The following is a 27,085-nucleotide window of genomic DNA, read 5'->3' on the forward strand; positions in this document are numbered from 1 at the left end:
TGTGTGGCATACATTTTTATTAAATCATAGAAAACTCATTTGTATACAAACCGTTCCACTTTGGGGAAACTGGAATAATAAACAGCTGGGTAACAAAAGAGTGGAAAGATACATCTTTACTTTAAGCCAAGACCAAGTGTCGTCACATTTATTAAAAAAAAAAGAAAAAAAAAAAAAAGCAAACGCTGAAACAATCCGTAACAGGTTGTTGGCTTTTTTTTTACCCTGGGGCCGGAGGAATCATCTCTCTTATAACCCCCAATTCTCTTTGAGGATGTTTTTCATTACTTAAATCCACTGTAAGTTTAAAAGACGGTTCACCTGAAGTCTTGACGAGAAGTCAATTTCTCCCTCCCAAGTACCGTAAATGCCGAATTTCAGGAGATGGTCTCTTTTCACAGGACCGATGAAACTTCCCTTTTCACAATAGCAAATGTGTACCATGGTGTGGAATATATTTCAGAATAAGTTAAATATTAAGATGCATGGTATGGCAGTCTTGCCCTACTTTTCTTCTACCGGGTACATTGGAAAAACTCCTCCTAACCTTACACATGTATAAAAGGATGAGGGCTGAGGGACCCAGCGATACTGAAGGTCAGCACCGCATTCTCTAAACGCTTCGGCCGAGTATTTACAGATGGTCCTGCACTCCTTCCGCAGGGGACCGAAATGTCCAGACTCCGAGGTTCACCGAATGGAAACGGGCAGCCGCTCTCAAGTTGAGGCCGGCCCTCGCTCTGCCCTCGAGCAGAGACCCAGAGGTCACACTGTGACGCGTCTGCACTCACCCCAATGACTCACGTAACAAACACAAATTAAATATTACCAAAGTCATTTTAAATTAAATTGAAGACCACTATGTTTCCTGAACGCTTGCTACACAGCGAGCACAGACATCCTCGTAACATCCTCGTTCCTGTGTGCTGGAAACCCACCTGCCTCCTCTGGGGGCTCCTGGAAGGTCCATGAGACCCCCGAAGGGGAAGACACAAAGTAAGAGCAACTCTCCTCTCCAAACGGAGGCATAGTCTCAAAAAGCCCTACTCCCAACCCTGAGTCTGGATTTCAGACTCGTTAAAAGCAGGAACTGAAAAAATGTGATCTTGGGGCCTGGCTCCTCACCCGTGGTGGCTGCCTGCTTCCCCGGGACACTCAGCTGACCCTGCACTTCCAGCTGCCCAAAGGTCCTGGGCCCCCTGGTCAGTTTGCAGACCTGGCGCGCTCCCGGGGAATGTGTAAACAAATGTGGGAAAAAACTGGTGTTTCTGCCAGTGTTTGTTATGTCAGGGAAAAACCCCTGGGGCTAAGAAAAATAACAGGAAGGGCTGCCCCCTAAAGTTGACTTCCTACAAGGCTTGTCTTTCCTCATCCTGCCGCACAAGCCGAGAAAGTCTACTCCAAGACCTTTTTGCCCGGCTTGCCTCAAACGGTATTAAACAAAATTAGAGCCCTTATTATTCCTGAATTAGGGTAAATGTTTCTCCTCACAGACTCGGTCCACCCCCTTGTTACTATAGGTGACTTGGAGAGGAGGCCAGGCTTTTATGCAGGTTGGGATTCTGGCTGTGTCTGTTCCGGCTGCGGACAGACGAGAACGTGCTGTTGCAGCCCGGAATCTTGCATTTGTGGGGCTGGCGGAGGTGCACGGTTTTGTAGTGAGCCCTGAAGGTCCCTTTATTACTGTACGTCTTTTGGCAGAGGTGACACGTGATGGGCAACCCAGAAGGCAGGCTGGCGAGGCTCTGGTCGGCCTTCTCCATCAGGACACAGATGGGGTACTCATCTTCCTCGGGCACAAGGTTCGGCCCGTCACAGTTCCCATCGCTGTCCTCCATGAGCACGGTGCCTTCCTCGCTGGCCCCGTCTGAGTCCCAAGAGGAATGGTTGCTGTTCTCTGACTTCATGCTCGAGGTAGTGCTCAAATCCAAGATGGTGCCCTCGCTTGGCAGACCGGAGTTGTAGCTCTCCAGGCCGGCACCGTGGACTTGGGTTATCGGGTAAACCAGGCTGCCCATCCGACTCGCTCCCTTGAAGATGACAGACGTCTGGGAGGCTTGCTGCGTGAAAGCCACGTCCTGGAAGGTCTCCTTTGCCACGTCCTTCAGAAGGTAAGCTGCATGGAAATGGTCTTCGGGGCTCTCGAGTGCTTTCTGGGTCAACACTTTTTGGTGGAGGTTTAGGTTTGAACTGTGTCTACAAGAGTGAAAACATGGTTAGCGGTGGGTTGGGCTGTTGTTGTAAAAACAGTCATCACTCTGAGTGGAGACACTAGGTAGATACTAGAAAAATCTTGTGGCATGGAAGGAGTGACCATAGGGGGTATGGGATGAAATGTGTGTCCAGTGGACACTGGCCCAGGGCTGTTCACTGCCTGTCAGAAGTTAGCACTGACCAGGAAAGCCGGCCGTCTGGAAGCTGGGAATATGTAGTTCTTCTTAATTTCTACCATGTGACGGACACGTAACTTCCCGCACCTCATCTACTGAGGACGGCCAGCCTACTCCAAGTAGGTCAATTCCCCTGGGACTCTGGAACCAGGGGATCCCAGAGAACACCTGTCCCCGTAAGTTAAGCAGAGGACTTCACTGCAATGAAACCAAGAAATACCTTCTAGAGCGGCACTGTCCAGTAGGGTAGCTACTCCCACAGGACGAGTGAGCACCTGAAACGTGGCTGCGTCATACACAGTAATGGTAATATTCTGGATAGACTGACTGAAACAAAATACATTATTAAGACTTATTTCACCTGTGTCTTTTTACACTTTTTTAATGTGGTTACTAGAAAATTTAAAATTTTCTATGTGGCATCAGGGTCTACAGCATTCACACTCACATGACCGCAGAAGTGCTACAGGTGAGAAAATGTGATTGGCTATTACATTGCGTGTGTGTGTGTGTGTGTGTGTGTGTGTGTGTATGTGTGTGTGTGAGAGAGAGAGAGAGAGAGAGGGAGAGAGAGAATTTAAGTTCAGTTCATATTTGCAACGTTTCACAATAAACCAGACAGGAGTTTTGCAAATGCAGCACTGAACCCACCACCAATCTTCTACCCAATGATTATTCCTGAAGGGCAGATAATGAGTACCCATTATGACACATTCTTGCTCACACAATATCATTTGGATGTAACTTGTCAATCAATGTTGGCCGTACTGAGAGATCCCCTGCTGACTTCGGACTGGCAAAAATAGCCCTTACTGCAAGGGTATGAGCTTAAAGGTGATAGGACAGTGATTCCAAACAGAGAAAATACCTCCCCCACCACCCGTACAGATCAGAATGCCTGCCAGGACCACCAGGTGAAAAACACCCCCACCAAAATAACTAAGAATCAAGTTTTCTCTTTGAAACCTCCAAAGACACCGTGGGGGTGGGGTGGGCAGAAATTCAATCTTATTTCATAAAACGTAACAAATCTGCTATTCGACGTCTCTCTTCTATCCCTTACACATTTTTTTTTCTGGACATAATCAGAACCGTGCTCCCAGATCACCCACTCTGCAAACAACTCTTATCAACAGCAGCTCTGCCCTGTGATTATGTCAGCGTTCTGGGTAGAAGGGGCAGGTATGTGTCGGCAGAAAACCAGACGCTGGATTGACACGCAGGTCCTGGCACATAAGTGGTAGGAAAAAAAGTCAGACAGACACGTTTACCGGAACCTTGCACAGGAAGGTCCCTGAGGCAACAAAGCAAAGCTCTGGGCCTGAGTCCCCCAGGAACACCAGGAGCAGACCTGTGGGATCCTCCAACCTTCTCCTTAAGACCTGGAGGGTTAGGTGCATTTCCCGAGGTGCCACGTCTCCTAAAACCAGTGACGACCACAACTGCAAAACCGTCTTGGCTACATGCCAGGCTTCCTGTTGCTTTCAGGACTGCTGATGCCGAGCATCCCCATCCCCACCCCCTCTTCCTCCTCTGTTCCGGCCTTGTCAGGCCAGTGGTTCTCAAAGTAGGGTCTGGGCACCCCTCGTGGTCCCTGAGCTTTTTTTCAGGGGTGCCCTGAAGTCAAAACTCATCTCATCATCGTGATACTCAGACGTGATCTTTTCCACTGTCGTTCCTTCATGAGCCTACTGTGGTTTTCCAGAGGCTACGTGACATGTGGTACTGGAACAGGTTGAAGGCAGAAGCCGATGTGAGAAACCAACTGTTTTCTGCTAAGCCAGACGTTACAGAGATTGGCAAAAATGTAAGACAAAACCACTCTTCTCACGGAGTTTTTGTGCTGGAAAACGGGGGTTATTTTTCATGACATGTTATGTAGGTTTTTTTTCCCCTTGTTTCTCATGTTATGTATGTTAACATATAATAGGTTTATTATTGTAAATGATGAAATAAATATTAATTTTTTTCTCAGTTTTGGTTTCTAATGCAGTAAACATAGATAACTTATAAACCCAAATAGACTCAAGTTCTTGAAGGCCCTGAGGTTTTAAGAATTCGTAAAAGGGGTTCTGAGACCAAAACCTCTGAGAGCTGCTGGTTTAGTCATGCCTCTTCCTCCAGGAAGCCCTCCCTAACTTCTCAGAAGAACCTAGTCAGGGGCCCCACTACGTGCCCACAGCAGCCTCCCTCTCCCATTATAGCAGCTGCTGCAATCAACCGTCAACGCCTGTTTACTGCTCTGTCTCCCCCACTGGCCTTTGTCAGCAGGGACTGTGTCCACAGCACCTAACAGAAGGTTTTTAAATATTTTTTGGCTAAATAAGCATCCAGGCGTTGTCCCAGTCCCTTCCTGCGGGGTCCTACTGACTACTGTTGGCATCAGCTTCAAGAGGGGAGGACACCTGTCCTGACAACACAGTTCTCATCGCTGGCCCAGAGAAAGGGTGGTGGCCCCAGCCCTGTTCACAAAGCTCTTTTTAAAATGGTGCCATTTTGGGGCGCCTGTGCAGCTCAGTGGGTTAAGCGCCTGCCTTCGGCTCGGGTCATGATCCCAGGGTCCTGGGGTTGAGTCCCGCATCGGGCTCCCTGCTCTGCCAGGGAGCCTGCTTCTCCCTCTGCCTGAGCTCCCCCTGCTTGTGTTCCTGCTCTCTGTCAAAATAAATAAATAAAATCTTAAAAAAGATATAAAATAAAATAAAATAAAATGGTGCCATTTCAATCAGGTTCTAGGTAAAATGCATTCCAAGTTCTACACCACCAGAATTAGTAGTCTAAATTTAGAATTCAAGATGCTTTCCTGTGGTGGGTGAGGAGGCCTGTGTCTACAAATAGCTCAGAATATAAGAAAATATTAAATATGTGAAAAAATAAATATAAAACAAAGGCGAATGTTAAATTCAATATGCCTTCCAATTTAGTGCACACCGTAGGCCAGAACAGTATCGTAAATATCAAGGATGACCTGATTGATGGGACTGTCTCTTCTTCAACATAGAGCTCATTCATGAACAAACCCTCCTCTTGGAGGACGAAGGAGAAGGCCGGCTTTGCTAATCCGGGGACCCTGGTGGTCTGGTTCAATGTGCCAGCAACAGAAACAGGAATTTTAACTAATATCACCCATGCTCTACCCTCTTTGCTCAGTGCGAGGATGTTCTTGCCCAACTGCTTCAAGTCAAGCTCCTTTGAGCAAATATAACATTTTACTGTTCTGCAAACCATTTGGTATATTTCGCTTTGCATTTCGACTGAGAGCTAGTCCTTCCCCTAAAGCCTCCTGGGGTCACCTCTGGGTTATACATGTCCTCCCCTTCCCAGGCTGGGGTGATGGGACTTGAGTTCATGAAGAAAAGCACAAGACAGTAGGGCCAGTGCTGTGTCCCAGAGTGATGACAGACTCTCTCTGCCTGGGCGCTCGGCAAACAGCGAGACGCTGTGTGGGGCTCATGAATACCCCCAGCCCAAAGACTTCTCAAGCTTTCAACCAAGATCACAACCCCCAAAGTAACCTGCTAATGAATGCCTCCCTTCTCTGATATCTTAATAAAGAAACATTCTCCAACCACACAGTTGTTCTTCCTTTCGAATGTAGCTGGTGAACTGGACATGAGAGAAAACGCTTCATTTGAAGGGCTTCGTATCATAAAATGGAAAAGCAGACAAGTTTTGTTGTCTTTCGTGATGCTTTAACCCCCCCCCTTCATGTGAGACTAGTTCATAATTCCTTATCCCAAATCATCTGCGCCAGATACATTTCCGAATTCAGGGTTTCTCAGACTTTAGAGAGGCAGAGAGACGCATAAGCTCTAATATTTTGTTCATGTCCCCGTAATAAATCCAACGAGTATTTCTGCACTGAATGTATAATTTTAAAAATCCACACAAAGAGAGATTTAAAAAAAACAAAAAGCAAAAAACAAGACTACCCATAGCCTCATGTGCTTTCACAGGTCAGGTTTTGTGGTCAAACGAGTTTAGGTCTGGAACTGAAAATTCAAGCATGCGGATGCAGAGAACAGTGTTTCTCAAACCGTGGTCCCTGGGACGGCAGGAGAGTATCGCCTGGGGACCCAGAAACACAAACCCTCAGTCCTCATCCCACACCCGCAGAAGCAGAAATTCTATGGGCAGGGCTCAGAAGGATGTGTTCTTAACAACCCTCCCGGTAATTCGGGTGCGTGCTGGAGTTTCAGCATCATGGCTCTGGAAGAAATGATGGCCAAGAGGTGTCTTACCTGTCTCTGCTCCGGCGTGAGGGGAAGGTGGCTTTGCAGCCCTCCACCGTGCACACGTGTGTTTCTTTGGCGTGCATGTTCTTGTGGTGCATTTTCACACCGCAAGCGTTTTTGAAGGTCTTCTTGCAGATGTCACACTGGAAGCGAGTGTCTTCCTTCTGCCTCCCTAACGTGTGCTGACCCACAGGTTCCGGCTCCCTGACGTCCTCGAAACAAGGAAAAGCCATTCCTCCGCCGGACAGAGCGCTGAAAAGCCCGCCAGCCAGCAGGCGCTGCTGCAGGTGGATGTAGTCAGGGAAGGGGACACAGGGCTCTGTCCCGGCTGTGAGGCGAGGCTCGCGGCCACCAGCCTCCGGCTCCCGTGGCACCGCGGTCAGGGCTGGCTTCTGCTCAGCCGCCCTCTCTGAGGGCCGTGTGGCCCGCTCGGGGGTCCTGCTCATGGCTCCGCTTGACTCCGTCCCTGAGTCTAGATGGCAGACCCTCTCCCCCTCTGGGAGGGGCCCCCCCGGGCCCCCGGACCGTGCGTGCCGCGCCCCAGGTGCTCTGTCCAATGACCGGGGGCTGTAGGCCTCGGGCTCGTCATCGCTGGCCACCCGCAGGGGCGCGTCTTCGTCTGAGCTGAGAGCGTGCCTCTTGTCATTGGCTACCCCCGTGGCCTCCTTCTCTATTTTGATGGGCATACTGGACTTGCGGGATTTCTTCTTGGGAAGGGCATCGAGCGGGCCTTCGTTTGAAACCAGCTGCTCCGGGATGGAAGAAGACAAGAGAGGGAGGGAAGGGAGCAGGCCGGGGGTGTTGGCCAACTCGGCGGGGGTGGCCGGACTGCGGTAGAAAGGAAGGACCGGCTGGACCGTCTTCAGGTTGGGGAAAAGCACCCCGTTTTGCCCCACGCTCGGGAAGGCCGGCTGGCCCCCCGGGTCGTCCCTGGACGCCGCGTAGCCAGGCAGGGGCCTGCAGTCTGGGGCCGGGAAGCCCGGGCGCTCGTAGCCCCCCGAGGCGGCCAGGTGCAGGCTGTTCCTCAGGTCTCTGTCCCTGTTGTTTCTGTTCATGGGCATGTGCAGCCGGGGGTTGGGGTTGGCGCTGTGGCGGTTCCGGCTCCTCAGGGAGCTGAAGACCATGTTACACCCTTCGATGGTGCACTTATGCTTGATCTTCAGGTGGACGGCGTTGTAGTGGATCTTGAGCGTGCCTTTGTCGTAGAAGGTCTTCTCACACGCCGTGCAGAACACGCGGCCCTTCTTGGCACCCAGGCTGTGCCTCTCGGGCCTCGCTTTGGCCTCGGGGGACAACTGTGTCCTTTCAAGCTTAGTGACAATGTTGTAGGAGCTGGAATCACTTAAAGGGGCACCATCTTCCTTTTTGGGAACCGTGTCCGGGCAGTTTAGACACGGCTCTTTTTCCGCCTGAAATGACGCAGGACTGGAGGTTAAGAAGCCGTCGCCAGCGAAGGGTCCATGCATCTCCTGTTTGGGCTCCTGACTCTGGTCCTGCCCCGGCTCCAGCACGTAGTGTTCGGGCAGCGACCCTATCAGCGTGGGGGGCACGGGGTTGAAGAACTGGAAGGGCAGCATGAAAGTCATGTTGTTTATGAGGTTCTCAAAGGGGTGCAGGCTGCTGGGGGTCCCCTTGTCCGCAGGGGCGGGGAGGCTGGCGCTCCTGTGGCTGCAGCTCTCGATGAACGCCCTGATGTCCACGTTCGCCGCGGCCGGCGGGATGATGATGGACTGCTCCTCTTTCTCTTGGATTGCCATGAGCTCCACGATGGACTTGGTCTCCCCAAAGCGAAGGAACTGCTGCAGGGTGGCCACCTCTTCCTCACTGGTCATGATGCTCCAGTGATCCAGCACCTTTCCTGAGGCATCCTAAACCAGAATCGTAAAGCGCAATTAATTTCCTACTCTGTACCCTCTTCTCTAGAAAGAGTCACGCGGTCGGGGCCTCCACTAGCACACGCGCATATCAGAAGGTGACACCCCCTCTGGGCAGCCCCCCACTCACGCTACTCTCCTGGGCCAGAAACCCTACACAGAAAACAAACTGCACAAATGTAAACAGTGCTCTAAAAGAGAGCAGTAAAATGCTAGGACTCCGGCCGAAGGGAAATTGGGTGATTATTTTCCATCTTATTTCAAACCAATTGGTGGTCTTGCATCCGGTGTCATACTTTTCCCCACTATAAAACGAAAATCTGTTATCGTTTGAACAATAGTCACGTCTTGACGTCTTGATCTCAGAAGGAGGGAGGGAGCAGTCAGACCTAGACAGAGCTCAAGTATTTATTTGCTGCAAGGTTAATAATCTTCCCCAGCAACTAACATCAGAAAACAAATGAACCCGTTATCGATCTACTGCCTGTGTTCACAAAGCAGAGCCGTAATTACACTGGTGTGTTGGAGATCTTTCAAACTCTAGCAAGGCCTAACTTTTCCCAAAACTACAATAAATATTTTATCACAGAACATGTATTTGATGGCCTACTGAGATTTTTCACAATGCATGGAAGAGTTTTGAAGATGATGAGGGATGTAACGTCATAAATTTTTGATGCACTAGAGGTTCAAGGTAATTGATTCCATATTTTTAATCCTAACACTAGAAAGCAAGATTATTAGGATCATTAAATATTGATCTATGTCATAATGTAAGATCATAATGCTACTCTACATAAAAGGTTGCTTCTAGCCTGCTGGGGATCCACCCGAGGTGAGCAAACGTGCCTCCACAGGATGATCATGGGCTTCAGAGTTAAAAAGAAACAGGTTCGAATCCTGGGTCTGCCACTTACGACCTGAATGACGTTGGCCAAGATTCAGAAGCACTCTGAGCCTCTGGCTTTTCAACTGGAAAATGGGGATAATTCACCTACCCTGAGAGATTTACTGGAAGAGTGTCCAGGTTGATAAAAGACTAAGTGCTTGCATTGATGATGACATGGCCTACCTGGGGTAAGACTTAAGTGTATGTTAGTCTTGGAAGTATATTCATCCCCCCATTTCACTGAAATTTTGACATTTTCTAGTAGAGTGTCAAGGGGTAAAAAAAAAAGCTGTCGTCGCTCCCTACGTCAGAGAAATGATATAATTCGTCCCAGGAAATTATGTTCTTTGCCTGTGGATATGAAACACGAGGGCCTACCTCCATGACAAGGCCTAGAAGGACCTAAGACTACTCTGCAAGGTAACAGAGAGGGAGAAGGAGTGAAAGGCACAAGGGAGAGATGCAGAGAACACGTGAAGAGACCAAAGGGGAATCGAGGGGTGACAGAACAAGCAGGAGCCAGAACACAGACGCATCAGAAGGTGACGGAGCCTGGGAAGGAAGGCCAGCTTCTGCAACGTGCTTCTGGAACATACGCTCCTCTCACCCCCAAACCCTCAGTCTTGTGTCCATAGGTGGCCTGCGGATAGTAACCCAGGGCCAAGGCTTTACTGTAGTAGGAGCCGGCTTAGTGATACCCAAATCACAGAATATGTCCATGCTCCCATGTCTGGAAGTTTCACCGGTATTGAGGAAAGCACCAGATTCTTCCCAGAACATCAGGTGGGGGTTTAAGCCATTACGAAAGGATGCCCGCCCACAGCTGGAGCAACCGGGTTACACTGGTTACATGCGCGTGGATCGGAGAAGACATTCCAGGAGAACGGTGGCCATGCTCCCCATACCTGCAGCACGTATCCCCGGATGTAATCCTGAAGGGTCCAGTCCAAGGCGTGCAGGATCTGCAGCACCTCATCTTGCTTCAGCACACTGAAGAGCCGGTCCAGTAGGATTTTCAGGCGAACAGGGATGGCCTGGGTCCCATAGAGCATGAGGCTGCTAATATCAAACACCACATTGGACTGGACAATTTCCACCTGGCTTGTGGGATACACGGGGGGGATCCTCAGCTTGCTCAGAGCTGAAAAATCAAATCGAAGAAACATCCTTTATAAAGATTTTTACTTCTCAGAGAAACACTGCCCGGGGGTGGGCTAGCGCCAGCTCTGTTATGTTTTCCGATAGAAAAAAAAACAAAACAAAACAGGAATATGCAAATGGTTCACAATCCTAATAGCTATCAGGCTCTACATTATTCACAGGAACTTCTAAAATAAAATGAACTGGCCTGAGACTTCTTTTCTCCCGTCCCTGTCCCTAAGGAGTGAAAAACAGCCCCATGTAGGGCAGGTGCAAGGAAAAGGGATAAAGACAAAGGTGGCAGGGCACATTAATCAGAAGGCTGAAAAATCGGGCAGAACGGGGTCTGCTGGTGAAGAGCTGGGGCCTGGGGATCGGACGGATCTGGGTTTGTCCCCTCTCATCTGCCACGTCCTAGCTGTCAGGCTTGGCCAGTCAAGCCACCAAAATCTATGCCATCCCATGCGACAGTCCTCAGGTGCACACGGCTATGCAGATTTAGAAAATTTTTAATTTTATGGAATTATTTTTACTTTCTTAAGTTATTTTATTTCTTAAATTAAACAAAATCAGAAATTCAGTTCTTCAGAGTCCCACCAGTCACATTTCAAGTATTCAGCAGCCACACGGGGCTAAGTGTGGGATCAGCAAATAAAAATACGGGGACAAACTGAGGGTTCTCGAGGGGAGGGGGGTGGAGGGATGGGTTAGCCTGGTGATGGGTATTAAAGAGGGCACATATTGAATGGAGCACTGGGTGTTATAAGCAAACAATGAATCATGGAACACTACATCAAAAACTAATGATGTAATGTATGGTGATTAACATAACATAATAAAATAAAATTAAAAAAAAGAATTAACCAAACCTAAAAAAAAAAAAGATATTTCTCTAGGCTGGAATTTAAAGTGTATCTTATTTAACCGTTAAAAAAAAAAAATACAGGATGCCCGGTGAAATGTGAACATGAATTTCACAGAAACAGGAAGTAAGTGGGATAGGTTTATCCTAAAAATATTCACTGGGACATACGCAGGCTAAAATAATCATTTTACCCGGCAATCCTGGAGGCTACTGCATTAGACAACGCAGGACATTTCTGTCGCTGCAGAAGGAGCACCCCGAAGCACCTGTTTGTCTGTCTGCAGAGCGGGGCTAAGACCCTACCCACCATGCAGCGCCGTTAAGCTCCAAAAAGGGACCATATCGAAAGCGCTCAGCCTGTCAGCCGGCAAGAGCGGGGACACCCACGTGTTGGCCGTCCTTCTCAGGCATGAGCTCCGCTCCCGAATTACTCTAAGTCATTCAGAGGGGACACGAGAGGCCGAGGGAGGAGGAGGAAAAATAAAGTTACCATGGGCCACCCATCCATGTCTGCACTGCTCACACTGGCGGTGGTTTATCTTCCCGGGTTTGAAACTCTGGCAGCTACAGTTCAGAGTGCAGCCGATAGCCTGCAAGAGAGAACGCGGCACGCGAGCACGGGGCGGTGCGCGGAAGCCCGGCCGCGCTCGCAAGACTGGGCGCGGGCCTCCGCTCGGTAACGTCCACGGGGCAACGTGCGCCCACTCCGTGCCAGACGCAGGCGGGAGACCCCGGACCCCGTACCCAAGAGCAACGGGCCCCGGGCCTGCGGACGGCAAACACATCCCCCGGCGGCTCTGCGCGCGACAGGGGGGCTAGGGAACATCACCACGCTCCGTGGGAAAATTCTGGACGGAGGTATCTTACTTGTTCATTTTTTTTAAAAAGACGTTATTCATTTATTAAAGAGGGGGGGGCGCATGGGTGGCTCAGTCGGTTAAGTGTCTGTCTTTGGCTCAGGTCATGATCCCAGGGTCCTGGGATGGAGCCCCACGTAGAGATCCTTGCTCAGCCCGCAGCCTGCTTCTCCCTCTGCCTGCCACTCCCCCTGCTTGTGTGCGTGTACTCTCCCCCTGACAACTAAATAAAAATCTTTAACAAAGTGAAATATTTATAGAAAAAATAGAGCACACAAGTGGGGGGGACGGGGAGAAGCAGAGGGACAAGCAGACTCCCACTGAGCAGGGAGCCTGACTCCCGGCGTGATTCCAGAACTCCGGGATCATGACCTGAGCCGAAAGCAGATGCTCAACCGACTGAGCCACCCAGCTGCCCCCTTGCTTGTTATTAAGAGCACAGAAAGGGTGAACAGTCACATTTTCACCAATCTCTTAAGTTGGCCAAAGCAGTCGCCCCCCAAAGTTACACGGGGACCATTCTGGAACAAGTGAGAGAGAATGAGCTGAACGGAGAATCATCCAAATGTGGACGCAGTTATCCCCCCACGTGGGCTGAGGCTAAAAGTCCACACAGACGGAGGACATGCCGAGGCCGACCACACTCAGGACGACTCCCGGGTTCCACCCCCTGGGTTGCGTGGCGTGGCTGCCGAGGCCCGGCCAGGCGGGCGGACCCGTGTGCACGCCCAGCTGCACGTTCACGTTCACACGGCTGAAGAGAATACACAAAGGTACGTGTCGGCTGAGTTCCGGTATTGAGAACAAAGCTTCCCCTATATTTTTAAGATGAATTCCCCCAAAGGGGATGGAGGTCTGAAGAATGTGATGTATTATTGAGAAAAAGCTCTCCTGGGAGCTGCATCACGGAGGCTCCCAGAAGAGCCTCCCTGAACTGGGGTGTGCGTGTTTGGGGGGGACCTCCATCTGTCAATTAAGGGACTCTGTGGCCTCGTGTGGGGACAGGAAAGGGTACACCCTGTCCCAGGACTTGGGAAACTCACTTTAAGGAGTATGTGACTAGTCTTCACTTAAAAATCAGTTGCCCGTGGGAATGTAAAATGGTGCATTCACTTTGGAAAACCAGTCTGGAAGTTCCTCAAAAAGTTAAACATGGGGTTACCATAGGACCCTGCAATTCCACCCCTAGGTATGCGCCCAAAAGGAATGAAAACACAGGCCCACGTAGAAGCTTGTACCCGAATGCATAGCTGCATTATTTATAGTCGTCAAAAAGTGGAAACAACCCCAGTGTCCACCAACTGATGAATGGATAAACAAAATGGGGCGTATCCATGTAATGGAATATTACTTAGCCATAAAAAGGAATGAAGTGCTGACATATGCTACAGCATGTATGAACCTTGAAAACACGCTCAGTGAAATAAATAAACCAAGGAAAAAAAGTCACAGGTGGCAGGATTCCATTTGCATGAAATGTCAAGAAGATGTCAATCTGAGGCCGGAAGCAGCCTAGCAGTTACCAGGGCTGCGCGGAGTGGGCAGGAGTGAGGAGGGATGGTTAATGGGTGGCAGTGCGGGGCGGGGGGGGGGGGGGAGAATATTATTATTTTTGTTTTCATCTTTTAAAAAATAGCTTTAAATTGAGATACAATTCAGATATCATACAATTCAACCACTTAAAGTATCCAAGTCAATGATTTTTAGTATATTCACAGAGTTGTGCAAACATCACGATCTGATTTTAGAACATTTCCATCACCTGCAGAAGGAGCCCTGTGTACACGTTTATGGTGGGCATAGGTATTCATTTCTAGGTCTTCCTAGGAATAAAATTGCTGGATTGTATAGTAATTCTGTTTAACTTGAGAATCCATCAAATGGTTTTTCCAAAGTGGCGCACTCTTCTGCATCCACATCAGCAACGTAGGATGGTTCCAATTTCTCCACGTCCTTCCCAACACTGTTGTTGTCTGTCTGTCCTGAAACAGCTAGACTAGTGGGTAAGAAGTGGTATCTTACTGTGGTTTTGATGTGCATTTCCTCAATGGCTAATGGCGATCAGCATCTTTTCATGAGCTCATTGGCCATTTGTAGGTCTTCCCTGGGGACACATCTGTTCGGATGCTTTGCTCATTTTTTAATTGGGTTGTTTTGTCTTTTAGCATTGAGTTGTAAGAGTTCTTTATATATGCTTAGTACAAGTCCCTCAACAGATGATTTGCAAATGTTTTCTCCTGCCCTTGGATTATCTTTTCACTTTCTTCATGGTGTCCTTTGAAGCACAGATGTTTTCAATTTTGACCAGAGTTGCTTTTTAAGGTGAAGATGTTCTAAAATTACATAGTAGTGATGGTTGCACAACTCTGTGAATATACTGAAACCACTCAGTTATAGACTTTGTAAGGGTGAATTTTATAGTCAGTAAATTATATCTCAATAGAAATATTACTGAAAAAAGAAAAAAAAAAAACAACAACCAGTCCTCTACACACCTATTAGAATGGCCAAAGCCCAGAACCCTGATAACACCAAATGCTCATCAGGAGAGCAACAGAGACTCTCATTCACTAGTAGTGGGAATGCAAAATGGTGCAGCCACTCTGGAAGACAGTTTGGTGGTTTCTTATAAAACTAAACATATTCTTACCATACAACCCAGCAATCACATTCCTTGGTATTTACCCAAAGGAGCTGAAAACGTATGTCCACGCAAAAACCTGCTCGCGGATGTTTATACCAGCAGCTTTATTCAGGATTGCCAAAACTTGGAAGCATGCCCTTCAGTGGGTGAATAGGTAAGTACACCGTGGTCCATCCAGACACTGGAATATTACCCAGCGCTAAAAAGACATGAGCCACCAAGCCATGAAGAGACACGGAGGAAACTTAAGTACATATTACTAAGTGGAAGAAGTCAATCTGAAAAAAGTCTACACACTATATGATTGCAGCTATAGGACCTTCTGGAAAAGGCAAAACTATGGAGGCAGTAAAAAGAACAGTGCTTGCCAGGGTTAGGTAGAACACAGAGGATTTTTAGGGCAGTGAAAATACTCCGTATGATACTATAATGACAGAGACGTGTCATTATACATTTGTCCAAACCCACAGGATGTACAACACCAAGAGTGAATTCTAAGGTAAACCATGGACTTTGGGTGATGATAACATGTCCATGTAGGTTCATCAGTTGTCACACATGTGACAACTCTCCGGTGGGGGATGTGGAGAATGGGTGGCTATGCATGTGTGAGGACAGGGGTATATGGGAAATCTTTACTTTCAGTTTTGCTGTGTATCTAAAAGTGTTCTAAAAAATAAAGTCCCCCACCCCAATCAGTGACTCTGCTTAAATACAGGCTAAAATCTCCTTGATGTGACAGTTATTTCTGATTCCTTTCGGATTACCATGGGCCTGAACAGAGCAACTAGATGAGATTTTCAGGTGAAGGAACAGGGTTGCTCATAACTGAGGTATGTAACGGTGTTTCCTGATCCCTTTCAGAAGGATCAGAAAAGAGAAAACATGTTTGTTCTTTGTAAAGCCATACAATATCCTACAAAGAACTCCCTGTGGTCACAACCACTGCTTACTGTAATAATGCATGCACTCTCATCAGGGGTGGTATCATTCCAATGGGGTGAAAACTAGTTCTTGGGGGAGGTAAAAAAAATATTCACTTTATGTACAAAACACAGATACATATACATGAACAGAAACACAGTATATGGTATGTACTAAAATTTCACTGGGGGAGGCACAATTAGGAAAAAAAACAAATCTAGTCTCCTAATGAAGAAAAGATTGAGAAATACTGTGCCAGAAATTATTTCGCCTTTTGGTTATAGAGATTCTACTCCTATATACTGAACACATACATCGAGATTCCTATGCACATGATGATATAATATCCTTTGACTGGAAAGATAAAAACGAGTACTGGCTTAAGTTCTATTACACGCAGTCCCCAGAGGAACGTCCCATTGTTGGTAGCACACCTAACATGCTGTCCAGATTCTCAAACAACCCTGTGACTCTCAACGCTAGCTGACCCAGGAACCGGCTATCTCTATTCTCAACAGCTCCCAGCATACTCCGTACTAAGCCTCTGGGATTTTTCACAACCTACATTTTGATAAATACGACTGCTTTAAAGGAAACTTTTAAAAGAAAAAAATTCTTATTTTGGTCCCTGTCCCTCAAGATGCCATTCACTGTTTGCAAGATGCTGGAACAACACAGAGTAAATGCACATTCATTTATTCAGACAATAGGACCCGCTTCAAGCACAGAAAGATGTCCTGGAGCACACACTTCTTGCTTCCCTGAAGATTTTGCTTAAAAGGCTCTCGCTCGGGCAAAACCCCAGGAAGCTCTGGGTGAGTCCGTCTCAGGCCCAGCTCAACGAAACTACAGAGGAAACAATCCCAAGCACATTTCATAGCCTAAGATTGAAACTCACTTTTTCTGTATCTCTTTGACACCTGACTCAGGGTTCTTCAACTCCAGGATGTTCGACATCTTGAGTCCCATAATTCTTTGCGGTGCTTGTCCTGTGCATTGTACGATGACTAGCAGCATCCCTGGTCTCTACCCATCAGACAACACAGAAACGCCCCTCCCTCTTCCAGTTGTGAAAACCAAAAACCTCCCCAGACATTGCCAAATGCCCGTGGGGCAAAACTGCCTCCAGTTGAGACCCACTGGCAGAACCTGACTATTCAGTTTTTGTAGCTTTTAGTTTGGGGACGGAATTTTAAGCAGCTTTATGTATAAATTCAATGTATGAATGCTGTCTTATTAGAAATATTCATGTGGCTCTATATGAACCTATTTGAATAAGGCTTAATAAAGCTCATTAAACATCCATGGAAATAAATCTCAGAGGAATTATTTATGAGCTAAAAAAGCTAATTACAGTGCCTCAGAAAACTTCCAATATTAAGGCCCTTGAGTTTTTCTACCCATATCAGAATTCCACGATGTGGTAAAAATTATAGCACCATTATCTAAAGACAAATTAAAACTTCTAAAATGAAATCAAACCAAAAAATTCTAATTACAGGACGAAAAGTACTCATGCAAATCAATATGGAAAACTCTTAAAACTTCCATCCTTTCCCCTGGAATCCTAATACTTGTTCCATTCTTCAGAAACATAAAGCAGATGTTTACAACATTCTGAACTCATCAAGACATGATTATTGCTTTTTACGCACTCATTTTAATCAGACTATTTCCGAATTGTTATTAGTCACTTTGATGTGCTACGAATCAACATTCAAAATTCTGGTTTGCTTTTTTTGTAGCTGTCATCTGCTCCTTCATTCATCCAGAAGTTACTGACACACCTAGTATGTGATGGATGCGTCCGTGATTTGCAGTCTGTGGGATGGAAAGTTATGACCTCATTTTTAGGTAGGCTCGAGGGTCCCACTTCCTTCTGCAGACACCCCTGCTCTACCTTCCGTTTGGGGAGATACTGACAGTGGCCGGCCCAGACACACAGCGGGGTCAATGCCTAGACATCCGTGGCTGGGTGGGGCAGGCCTGACCGGACTTGAATGCTTGAGCTTGAGAGTAAAAACTGTCCACTTTAAAGCTGATTTCATCTGTAGCGCATGCAGATATTTTCCCATCCCTGAGGATAAATTCAGGGGGGTAGTCTCAGGGATAGAATGCAAGAGGAAGAAGAAAAATTATAGGCCCCGGGATCATGACCTGAGCTGAAGGCCGACGCTCAACCGGCTGAGCCACCCAGGCGCCCAGCCTATTTAAATTTAAATTAATAAAAATGAAACAATGAAAAGTTCAATTCTTTGGTCACACCAGCCACATTTCAAGTGCTCAGCAGACACACGTGGTTTCGTGGCCACCATACTGGACGGTGGACATACAGAGCACTCCCACCATCACAGAAAGTTCTCCTGGACACTGTGAGTCCAATGGTGAGACTGGATGTTCTTCCAGCACCTGGCCTCTCACGTGGTGGCAAGCCTTCACAGCTGTCCTCATTCGACCCTCACTACGCGGCTGTGAGGAGGGCATTCTTCTTAGGAAACTTATATTTATGGAAGATTCGTAATTTTCCCAAAGTCACACAGTTGGTGAGCTTTCCTGAGCGTTTCACTGCGTGTGAGGTACTGCACTAAGCAGACCCCTTTACTGTCTCGTTTCTTCATCACCACCTCCCGGGAGGCAGGTATGACTGTCCCCATTTTGTGGATGAGGAAGCTGAGGAACTCACAGGCTGTCAGGGTGGTCTCTAATCCAGATACTGGAGGTAGGTTCTATCTTGAAATATCAATATTTGGCGCTAACCATTTATGGTTTCATTTAATTCCTACAGCAACTCTGGGAGTCAAGCATTATCATCCACATTCTGCAGATAAGGACATTGAAGTTTCACACTGCAAAGAAACTTCACTTATAATACATGAATACATAGAAACCGAACGTTAATGAGCCAGGCACTGTTCTAAACTCTGGGGTTAAAGTGTTGAACAAGACCAACGAGGTCCCTGCCCTCCAGGGGCTTACAATCTAGAGGAGACAGAAAATAAACAATAAACAGTACCAGTTCAGAGTAAGGTAGTGCTATGAATAAACTAAACCAAAAGCTATGCTGGCAATTTTACTGGGCGGCATGGAGGGGTAGGGTATAAGTAAGTGCCCCTTAGATAAGGTCATCGTTGAAGACTTTTGCAGAGGCAAGAGCTGAGCTGAATCCAAGGGACACCAAGGAGCCAGGGGAAGAAGCGGAGAAGGGAGGAAGTGTTTTAGGGCAGAGGGCATAGCCAGTGCAAAGGCTCTGCGGCACGAAGGGGCTGAGCGCCCAGGGAACAGAAAAGGAGTCAGTGTAGACGGAGTGAGTTAGTAAGGTCAATGGTAGAGAGGTGGGAGAGAGCACTCTGCATAGGATCTTGTGGGACAGGCCAAGGAGTCTGGATTTTGTTCTAAGTAACCTTTTTTAAAAAATTAATTTGTTTGACTGAGAGAGAGCACAAGCAGGGGGACTGGCAGAGGGAGAAGCAGGCTTCCCACCAAGCAGGGAGCCCGATGCGGGACTCGTTCCCAGGACCCCGGGATCATGACCTGAGCTGAAGGCAGACGCTTAACCGACTGAGCCACCCAGGCGCCCCCTAAGTAATCCTTTATAAAAAAATATGAAATGAGTTTGATCTGCCTGTGTTAAAAAGAATCCCTCTGGATGCAGAGGTGGGGAGCCTGTGCTCCTTGCCCCTCACTGAGCATCTTCCACCGGGAGGCAGTAAAACCTACAACTGGCTTCAGCTGGCTTAGGTCTTCCTTTCCATTAAGCCATAGAACCTTCAGCTCCATGCCTTGGAGCCTTTGCCTACAAAGGGCTGGGTATCTGTTTCTGCTGACCTCAGAGGCCTATTACCCATATTAATGAGGATATACAGGTAAGAGCTGAAAAGAACTATCCGTACGATGGGAGTGTTGCTGGATAAGGCCCACACCAAGGTTCTTGGGTCCTCTGGGCTCTGGTGGTCTGACTCCACACAGACAGAGCTACCAAAAATACCTGTTATAAAATCCTCCATAAATGTTGCGACACAATGAATCATTCCTAAAAGAGGCAAGGAACCCATGAACCCTAAACTAGCACCCAGCAGCTAGCAGGGGGCCTGATACTCTGTGGGTCCTCCACTGGGACTAGCTGAGAGAAGAGTGAGTGAAAGAATGAGGCAGTGGCGCTGTGCTCACTAATTATAGATGCCCACCCCACAGCCTTTTGTGGGATCTTCCTTTCTGAGTCTCTGTGGGTGGCCGGGTGACTAAGCACTGGCCAGTGGTAAGCACGTGGAAGTTGCTAGGTGGAGCTTTACAGAAAGCTCCTTGTAAATGGGAGCTGACTCAGGGGCGAGACTTCTTTGCTTGTCGTCCTTCCTCCTTCTTGGAACAAGAATATGATGGCTGGACTGTAGATGCCATTTTGTGACCATGAGGCAACTCGGAGGTCATGCCCTAAGGAAGGCCGCACGGAAAGGACGGTGACTGTTAGGAGCTTATAGTAGCAGCAGGATGTAGTTCCTAATTTACACACCGACTGCCCTGCTGGCCATGGAGAGGGCCACATAAAAACTCATGTGGAAAGTGGCTAATGAGGAGAAATCACTGAGGCCAAGTTTAGAATCCGTAGTCATGTCTTAAGTGTGAGATTCTAAGGCTGTGCCAGACTCTCAGTGGTAAGAATCATAATTCCCTGACTTAAAATCAAAGGAGCCAATCTGCTAAATCACAAATAACTTTTTAAGTCACCAACCTTTAGCATAAAGCTGCTTCAGGTTTTTCCAAGTTATATTTTTAAGTGTTGATACAGACAATCATTAATTATGTTTGAGTCTTGGAAGGCTACAATGCAGATCAAAAACTGCCAATCAGGATATATACTACACAACGTCCTCTAAAAGGACCACCCTCAGCTTGCGGGGTGAGGACCTGGTTTCTCCCACAGTGAAATCCTCACCCCATTCTCACTGTGGCTGCAGGGCTAGGCTTCGTGGTTCAGGACACTGCATCATTCAAGGGAGGGAGGGCTCGACCAGACTGCTCTGCAGGCCGCTCGGCATCTACCTCTTACACACATTTTGTAACTTCTTATGTCTTTTGTGAGAATTGGATGTTTTTTGCTCCCTACCTCCTGTTCTCTCATTTTTCTGTGCCTTCTTTCAATTTTTAAGTTTTCCTTACATATACAAACCCACAGAGGTCTAACTAGGACTCTGAAAATAGCATCCCCCTTTGCCAGATGGGCAATAAGGAAAATGGGGAAGAGGAGAGGAGAGAAGCCATGAGGGCCTTTTGGGGGAGGCTGCAGGTGGCGCCGGGCCGAAGGCGGCCTAGAGAGAGACACAAGACCAGACGCTGGCCTCATGCCATCTTCCTCCACGAGCAGTTCAACAAAACGGTACCAATTGATTTAACAAATTGCTTTTGTTGTTGCTGGTGGTTTTTGTTTTTAAAGCATCTTCTATGCACTGGTAATTGTGGGGAGCCTCCTAGGGACACAAAGATGAGGGCCTCCCAGCGTCTGCCCTAAGGGAGCTCGTGTCTTCACTGGGGAAGAAAGCCATACAACTCGACCAGTCAAGAAGCGCAGAGCAGAGAATGTGGCTCGTCAAAAATTGGCGTGAGTCACTCACTATATTAAAATCTAGCAATTCAAAAGATACTAAAGACAAAAGAAAGGCTCATTGGCCGCCTTTAGGGAACCAATGAATTGTCCCCCAAACTGGGAAACAGAGGGAAAGAATCAAGTATATACCTTTTTTACACAACTGTATTTCAGGGTAACCACACCTCTGATGAGACAGAGATTCCCTTTACAGAAGCGTCCAGTGAATAAATGAATGAAGAATTAGAATTCCACAAGTCCTAATGTAAAGGATGATGACCAGGCTATTTGCCCCTGGATGGAAAGATATATACTACTGTGGGCGGTGTGCTCTTGTGGAGAGCATCCAAATCTGAATCAGATCAAGCCCCTCGGTCAACTCCGGTGTCCAGAAAACACAGGGACAGAGGAACAACCACAATGTAAACAATACCGTGAGGAAGCAATCGCTAATCCAGACTGGGGAGCATTCAACAGAACAAATGGACCAGCTTTTCCCACAGAGAAACTGCAGGGAAAAAAGTGTAAACTGACAGATGAAGAGAGACGCTGTAGGGATCTTCTCTGGATCTTGATTTGGACCCATCAATGGTTAAATAAGCCTTGCCAGACAATCAAGGGCATTTGAACACGGATTGGGAATTTAATGACATTAAAGAGTTATGGTTAATTTTTCTAGGCGCTCTATGAGGCCGGAGGAGGCGTGCTCTCCTCAGTGCGTGCAGGAAATGCCACGGTCCTAGGCTCATCCCGTCCCCGTGTGTCAAGGCCAGGAGGCCCGGCCACAGACCAGAGGTTTCTGCCCTGGGCCAGGGGAGCACACCTCGAGAGGCAATGGGGTGAGATGGGCGTGGGCTGTCCAGATGGGCAGCCAGGCGTCTCTCTGTTGGCTTCATGGAACCATCCGGATTCCCAACAACTAGGGGACACCCTTTACCATGAGCACAGTTGAAAAAAGGGCCCCAGGAAGCCTCCCAAACCAGGTAGGCATCATTTGCAATACAAAAACAACAGAGTCTGCTTTCTCACTGCAAGCACGGGGCTGAGAAGAGAGGCTAAGGAAGAAAGAGAGCATGGAGAAGGGTCTGGTTCTGAAAGAGGAGCAGAGGGGAGGTAGAACCCAGGGCACAGATGTTGGGCCAAGTCTACCTGTGAGTAGAAAGTATGCGGGACACCCTTGCCTTGTTCTCTTGTTGCTTAGTTCAAAGAGGATGGTGGGGGAAAATACTTGTTCTTTTGATCTCTATAAATCAAAGTATAAACTCTGTGCCAAAATAATTTAACAGCTGTGCCCTTTTTTCTTAAAATTATTAGTTCTGAAAACAGAAAACACAAAAAGTAGAAAAATATCCAAATGTTACCTTACGAACCAGACCAATATTTCTTCATTAAAAAAAAAAAAGGCAACCTAACAATAACAAAAAACTATACGAAAATATAAATGACATGGACACATTTTTTTCTCCCTCCTTGATAACCTAAATTTGGGAGGACCTCAGAGGCAGTCTTCAGAAACCTTTGATAACAAAAAACGGAGGGATGTTCACTGAATGTGCAGGAACTTCTGAACGCAACAGAGTCAGGGGGAATAAAAAACAAAAACCAACACACAAAAAAAGACACTTATACTTTAGGATAATTTAGGATAAGGTGGCCAGTCACACAGGCAATGCGACTTTGCGTATGGCGCCCACCGCGGCAATATAATGAAATTGTGAACATTTCTAAGGAAAATTTTGCAGATGTTTCTTTTAAGGACTTAAGGAGAACTAGAGTTTAAGAACTAAGTGTAAAAAATAAATAAATAAATAAATAAAAGCAGCCCTAGATTTTCAAAATGAAATTTTTAAAGAGAAAAGACCAGAGTTAGCGAGTTATGCCCTCCTGATCCCTGCCTTAAAATAAGGCATGCTGCATCATGAAATGTTTGAGGGGTCCGTATAAAAACTTTACCTTTGTAATGAATAATGCAAGAAACAGAGGGCTGCAAGACCTGGACAAGGCTTCTGGGAGCTGATGGAGGGCTGGAAAATAATTGTGATGTTTGTTTGAGTGTGTGGGAGGATCATACCAGTAATCTGTAAGAGGAGACAAGCAAATACAACCATATGCAAGAAAAAGTTAGTAGCCTGAATTAAAGTTTTCCTTAACTGAGACAATCATTCCCTTCCACGTTAGCGGAGTGAAATTATCATCCCCCCAAGGCAAACTTCTCCTATGATGTGTTAGGCTGCTTTATAGTAATGAACCCAAGCGTGGACGAGAATGGCGAGAGCCCTTTTTCCTGCTACACGTATATGAAGTTTGAGAAGGCCCCAAATCGGACTGAGGCAAAACGGGTCTGCTCTTTGTTTTGATTTACCCTTTTTGGGATAAAATAGGCATGTGTCTATGCAGAGAAAGGGGGCTACACCGGAAACTGAGAATTTTCAGAATTAAGAAAAAGTGCTTCAAAGAATGACAAGATAAGAGGAAATAAGGTTTTCAGGTGGAAACCAATTTAAAAGAAAAAAAAAAAACCCACAAAACTTTCCAGATGTCTCTTCTGCACCGAACCCAGTTATCTTTTAACATCTCTCAGATAAGACATCAAAAATAAAATAGGTAAATAAATAAATACAATTTAAAAAAATCCACAGTAGGATATTTGGAGTAAGGTAATTAAAGAAAATTTCTTGGTTCTCTAAATCTTGATTTTAGATATATAAAAAAAAAATGAGTGGCTCAGCAATGAGATTTCATCTTACCTGGGGTACTTCTAGTTCTTTTTAAACAGGGCTGTTTCTGACAAAAGTAACTCACTCTAAGTGACATCTGTAGAGGTGAAAATTCACCCTGGGGTAAAACATGCTCCTCCTGCAAGTAATTTACCTGTGGAACCTTCGGGGCAACTTTTTTAATGGCCACTGTCAAAATAACTTCTAAAGCCATATACAAAGGCTAAAAGACACTTCTGCCCCTCACCCCGTATGCTGCGGTTTAATTTTACCGACAAACTGAACTTTTAAAATGTTTATATTTATCCCTAGACATTCATAAATGATAACGGTATGCTTAAAAGACAATTATTAGTTGTTCCATGGGGAAACTTGTATGGTTTTTCTCACCCACTGGTGTGGATCTTTCTTCTTTCCAAGCTAATGGTTCTGAAATATGGAATATGGGCCTGGGATGCGGGCCTACCTGTTTCAGGACAGAGATGTAAAAATGAACGAATAAATAAAAATCACGCTCTATGCAAACCTTATGCTTCCACGGGAATTACTTCATGTTGGTTAATATTTCTAATGTGAATTATAACTAGAGCAGACAGAGGTCTGCTCATCCTAGCGAATATCAAGGGCTACATAACCCCTCCCAGCTAACCACTTTCTGAGTGGAGGAGGGGTGTGTGGCTCAATCCTTACTATTCTGAATGCAATAGCATTTACAGGTACAGATGATTTTCCAAATTAAATTACGCAGATGTCTGAACATAATTATGAGTTCCCAAAGCACGAGCCGTGCCTGCGTTCAGTGAAGAGCGCACCACCTTTCCTCGGCATTGAACTGCAACACCAACACGTTCAAACCAACAGCTGAGTTGAAATCCTCATGCTTTCTTGGTGAAATTCAAGTTAGCAAACCTATCGGATGAGAAATCAAATGATGACTCACATCTTATTCTTTTAGGTCTGCCAGAAAGGATAAAGTTATTTATCAAGACTTATCATAGCAGACGTGGTGGTTATCTTTCCACACCCATTGAAAGCGAAAATCAAATCCTGGACAACTGGTCGTGTTTGTGAAGTCGTGTTGTTTTACACGCCACACGAAAATGCTATTTGGACATATTAACACTACAAATGAGGCTTTCATAACATATATCAACGGATTTGGGAAGGGACAACTTCTCAGTTGTGAGAACCCAGGGTATTTACCACTGAACAAAAGTTTTAACACATAAGCACGCATTTGCAAGTGAAGAGTCTAAGAGAAAGGTTCCACGAACTCTGCAAATTAAAACGATAAACTGGGAATGAAAAGGCGCCAGAAAAAAAGGAATAAGGTGATCTGCCAAATGCTGGTTTTCAATTCACTTTCAAGCTGAAATCTTTGTCACTTTGATGAGAATATATTAAAAAAAAAATGTTGCTAGCTCTGCTGTGTCAGCAGCCCAAAGCTGCAGGAACGCACGTCTTCCCCTGCATACACACGCGCACACACACTCTCACACTCACTCACTGACAAGGATTCCCAGGACACTGGGCCTCTTCTAGGCCCCTTAAGTGTTAACAGCACAGGCCTGGCTGCGACCAGGCGTCTGGCCCGATTTAAATGCCCTGTCTTCAGAGAACTGCGGTGAGCATGGCCATAAAACTAAGGGGCATAACTGAACCTTAGAGTGTCTAACACCCCCCCCCCAACACACACAATTTTACTCCTACAATTAAGGCTGCTCGTTGGCATTCCATTTAACTGTCAAACTAGGACCGGTGGCAGCCCCAGAGCCACAAGGGATGCCTTAAATGAGAAGAGCGTGTTCCTACACCGCATTTGAGAAAGTTTGGCTCCGAGCTATGCACTGATTAATATCAGATCTCCTCCTTCCCTCGCCTCTCCACAATCTTGTCACATCTGGCTGACAAATCCGTAGGGGCTGATGCAAAGCCAGGCGACCGCGGGGCTGGGGTTTGGCGGGGGGCGCCCGAGGGGGCAGGGGACAGGAGGCGCCCCCATCCCACCCCCTAGCCCCCAAGCCCCCAAGCCCCCAAGCCCCGGCCCTGGGAGCCGACCCGACGCGGCCCCCTTCCCGGCCGGAGTTCCAGCCCCGAGCGCGTAGGCCCGGGTGCCCGGCGCCCCGGGCGGCGCCGGGCACTCGCAGGTAAATGAACACGACGGAGGGGCCGGCCGCGGGCCGGTCTGGCTTCCACCCGCGCGCTCGGCGGCTGCAGCGCTGGCATCCCTGTGGCCGCGCACTCTCCGCGCCCTCGCGTCTCGGGGGGCTTTCCGAGCGACCCGTCCGCACCGCGCTCCGCAGCGCTTCACAAAAGATCCGGAGCCCCCGGCCCTACTACGCGCCCGTTCCGCATCTCTCAGACCGGAGGTTACCGCGCGCTTAGTTCTCCAGAAACAAAACCCCGGGAGAAAGACGGCCAGTTGTGAATAGCAGCTGTTCAAGCCCGTGCGAACGACCTCGGACTTTCACCGCAGGCGCCGAGGGGCCGGGAGGGGTGCGGGGGAGGCGCGCTCGCCGCGGCCGCCCGAGCCCGGAGTCCCGGCGGGAGGGCGCCCCGAGGCTCGCCCGGACTCCGCGCCTCGGACGCGCCCAGGCCGTCCCGGGGACGCCTGGAACCCGCCTGGTCCGCGCGCGCGCCTGCGGCTCAGGGACGTCGGGCGGCGACGGGTCCCAGCGCCCCAGGCCGCGCCGCCGCGCAGGTGGCCTCGGGAGGTTGGCCCGGGGCGCGCCCCCAGCTGCCGACAGAGCCCGGCCAGAGCTGCGCCCCCGACCACCCCCCGCCCCGCCCAGCGCGCAGAGGGGGCCCCCCGCGCCGGGGGAGAGCCGCGCTTACCTCGGCCATCCTGCGGCCGCTGCAGCGCCGGGACTACCGGCGCGTGTCCCCGGCCCCGGCCGCCCCGCGTCCGCCCCGGCTCGGCCGGCGCCGCCGCATCCAAGCTTCGGCCGTCGGGGCCCGCTGCGGCGAAGTGGGCG

The 27,085-nt window shown here is 47.9% G+C and overlaps 1 protein-coding gene and 1 long non-coding RNA gene across 5 annotated transcripts; one reads left to right on the plus strand and one right to left on the minus strand.

Annotated features, from left to right (window-relative positions):
- BNC1 (basonuclin 1) lies at window positions 1-27,085 on the minus strand. The gene is made up of 5 exons (XM_027572213.2): window positions 26,946-27,085; window positions 11,881-11,980; window positions 10,291-10,526; window positions 6,629-8,490; window positions 1-2,196 (listed from the first exon to the last, which is right to left on the minus strand). Exons 1-5 carry the CDS (start codon window positions 26,952-26,954, stop codon window positions 1,515-1,517), a joined length of 2,889 nt encoding a protein of 962 aa, XP_027428014.1. The 5' UTR covers window positions 26,955-27,085; the 3' UTR covers window positions 1-1,514.
- Window positions 12,013-25,863, plus strand: LOC113910248. Of its 4 annotated transcripts, none has more exons than XR_003515979.2 (4): window positions 12,013-12,248; window positions 12,727-13,020; window positions 17,561-17,669; window positions 25,066-25,863. It is a non-coding gene; the product is annotated as an uncharacterized LOC113910248 (long non-coding RNA). The 4 variants fall into 4 exon arrangements; XR_003515981.2 differs by lacking the exon at window positions 25,066-25,863 and adding an exon at window positions 18,601-19,177; XR_003515980.2 differs by lacking the exons at window positions 17,561-17,669; window positions 25,066-25,863 and adding an exon at window positions 14,939-15,803.

The sequence above is a fragment of the Zalophus californianus genome, chromosome 6 (genome assembly GCF_009762305.2).
Source record: "Zalophus californianus isolate mZalCal1 chromosome 6, mZalCal1.pri.v2, whole genome shotgun sequence".
In the NCBI taxonomy this organism is placed as follows: domain Eukaryota; kingdom Metazoa; phylum Chordata; class Mammalia; order Carnivora; family Otariidae; genus Zalophus; species Zalophus californianus.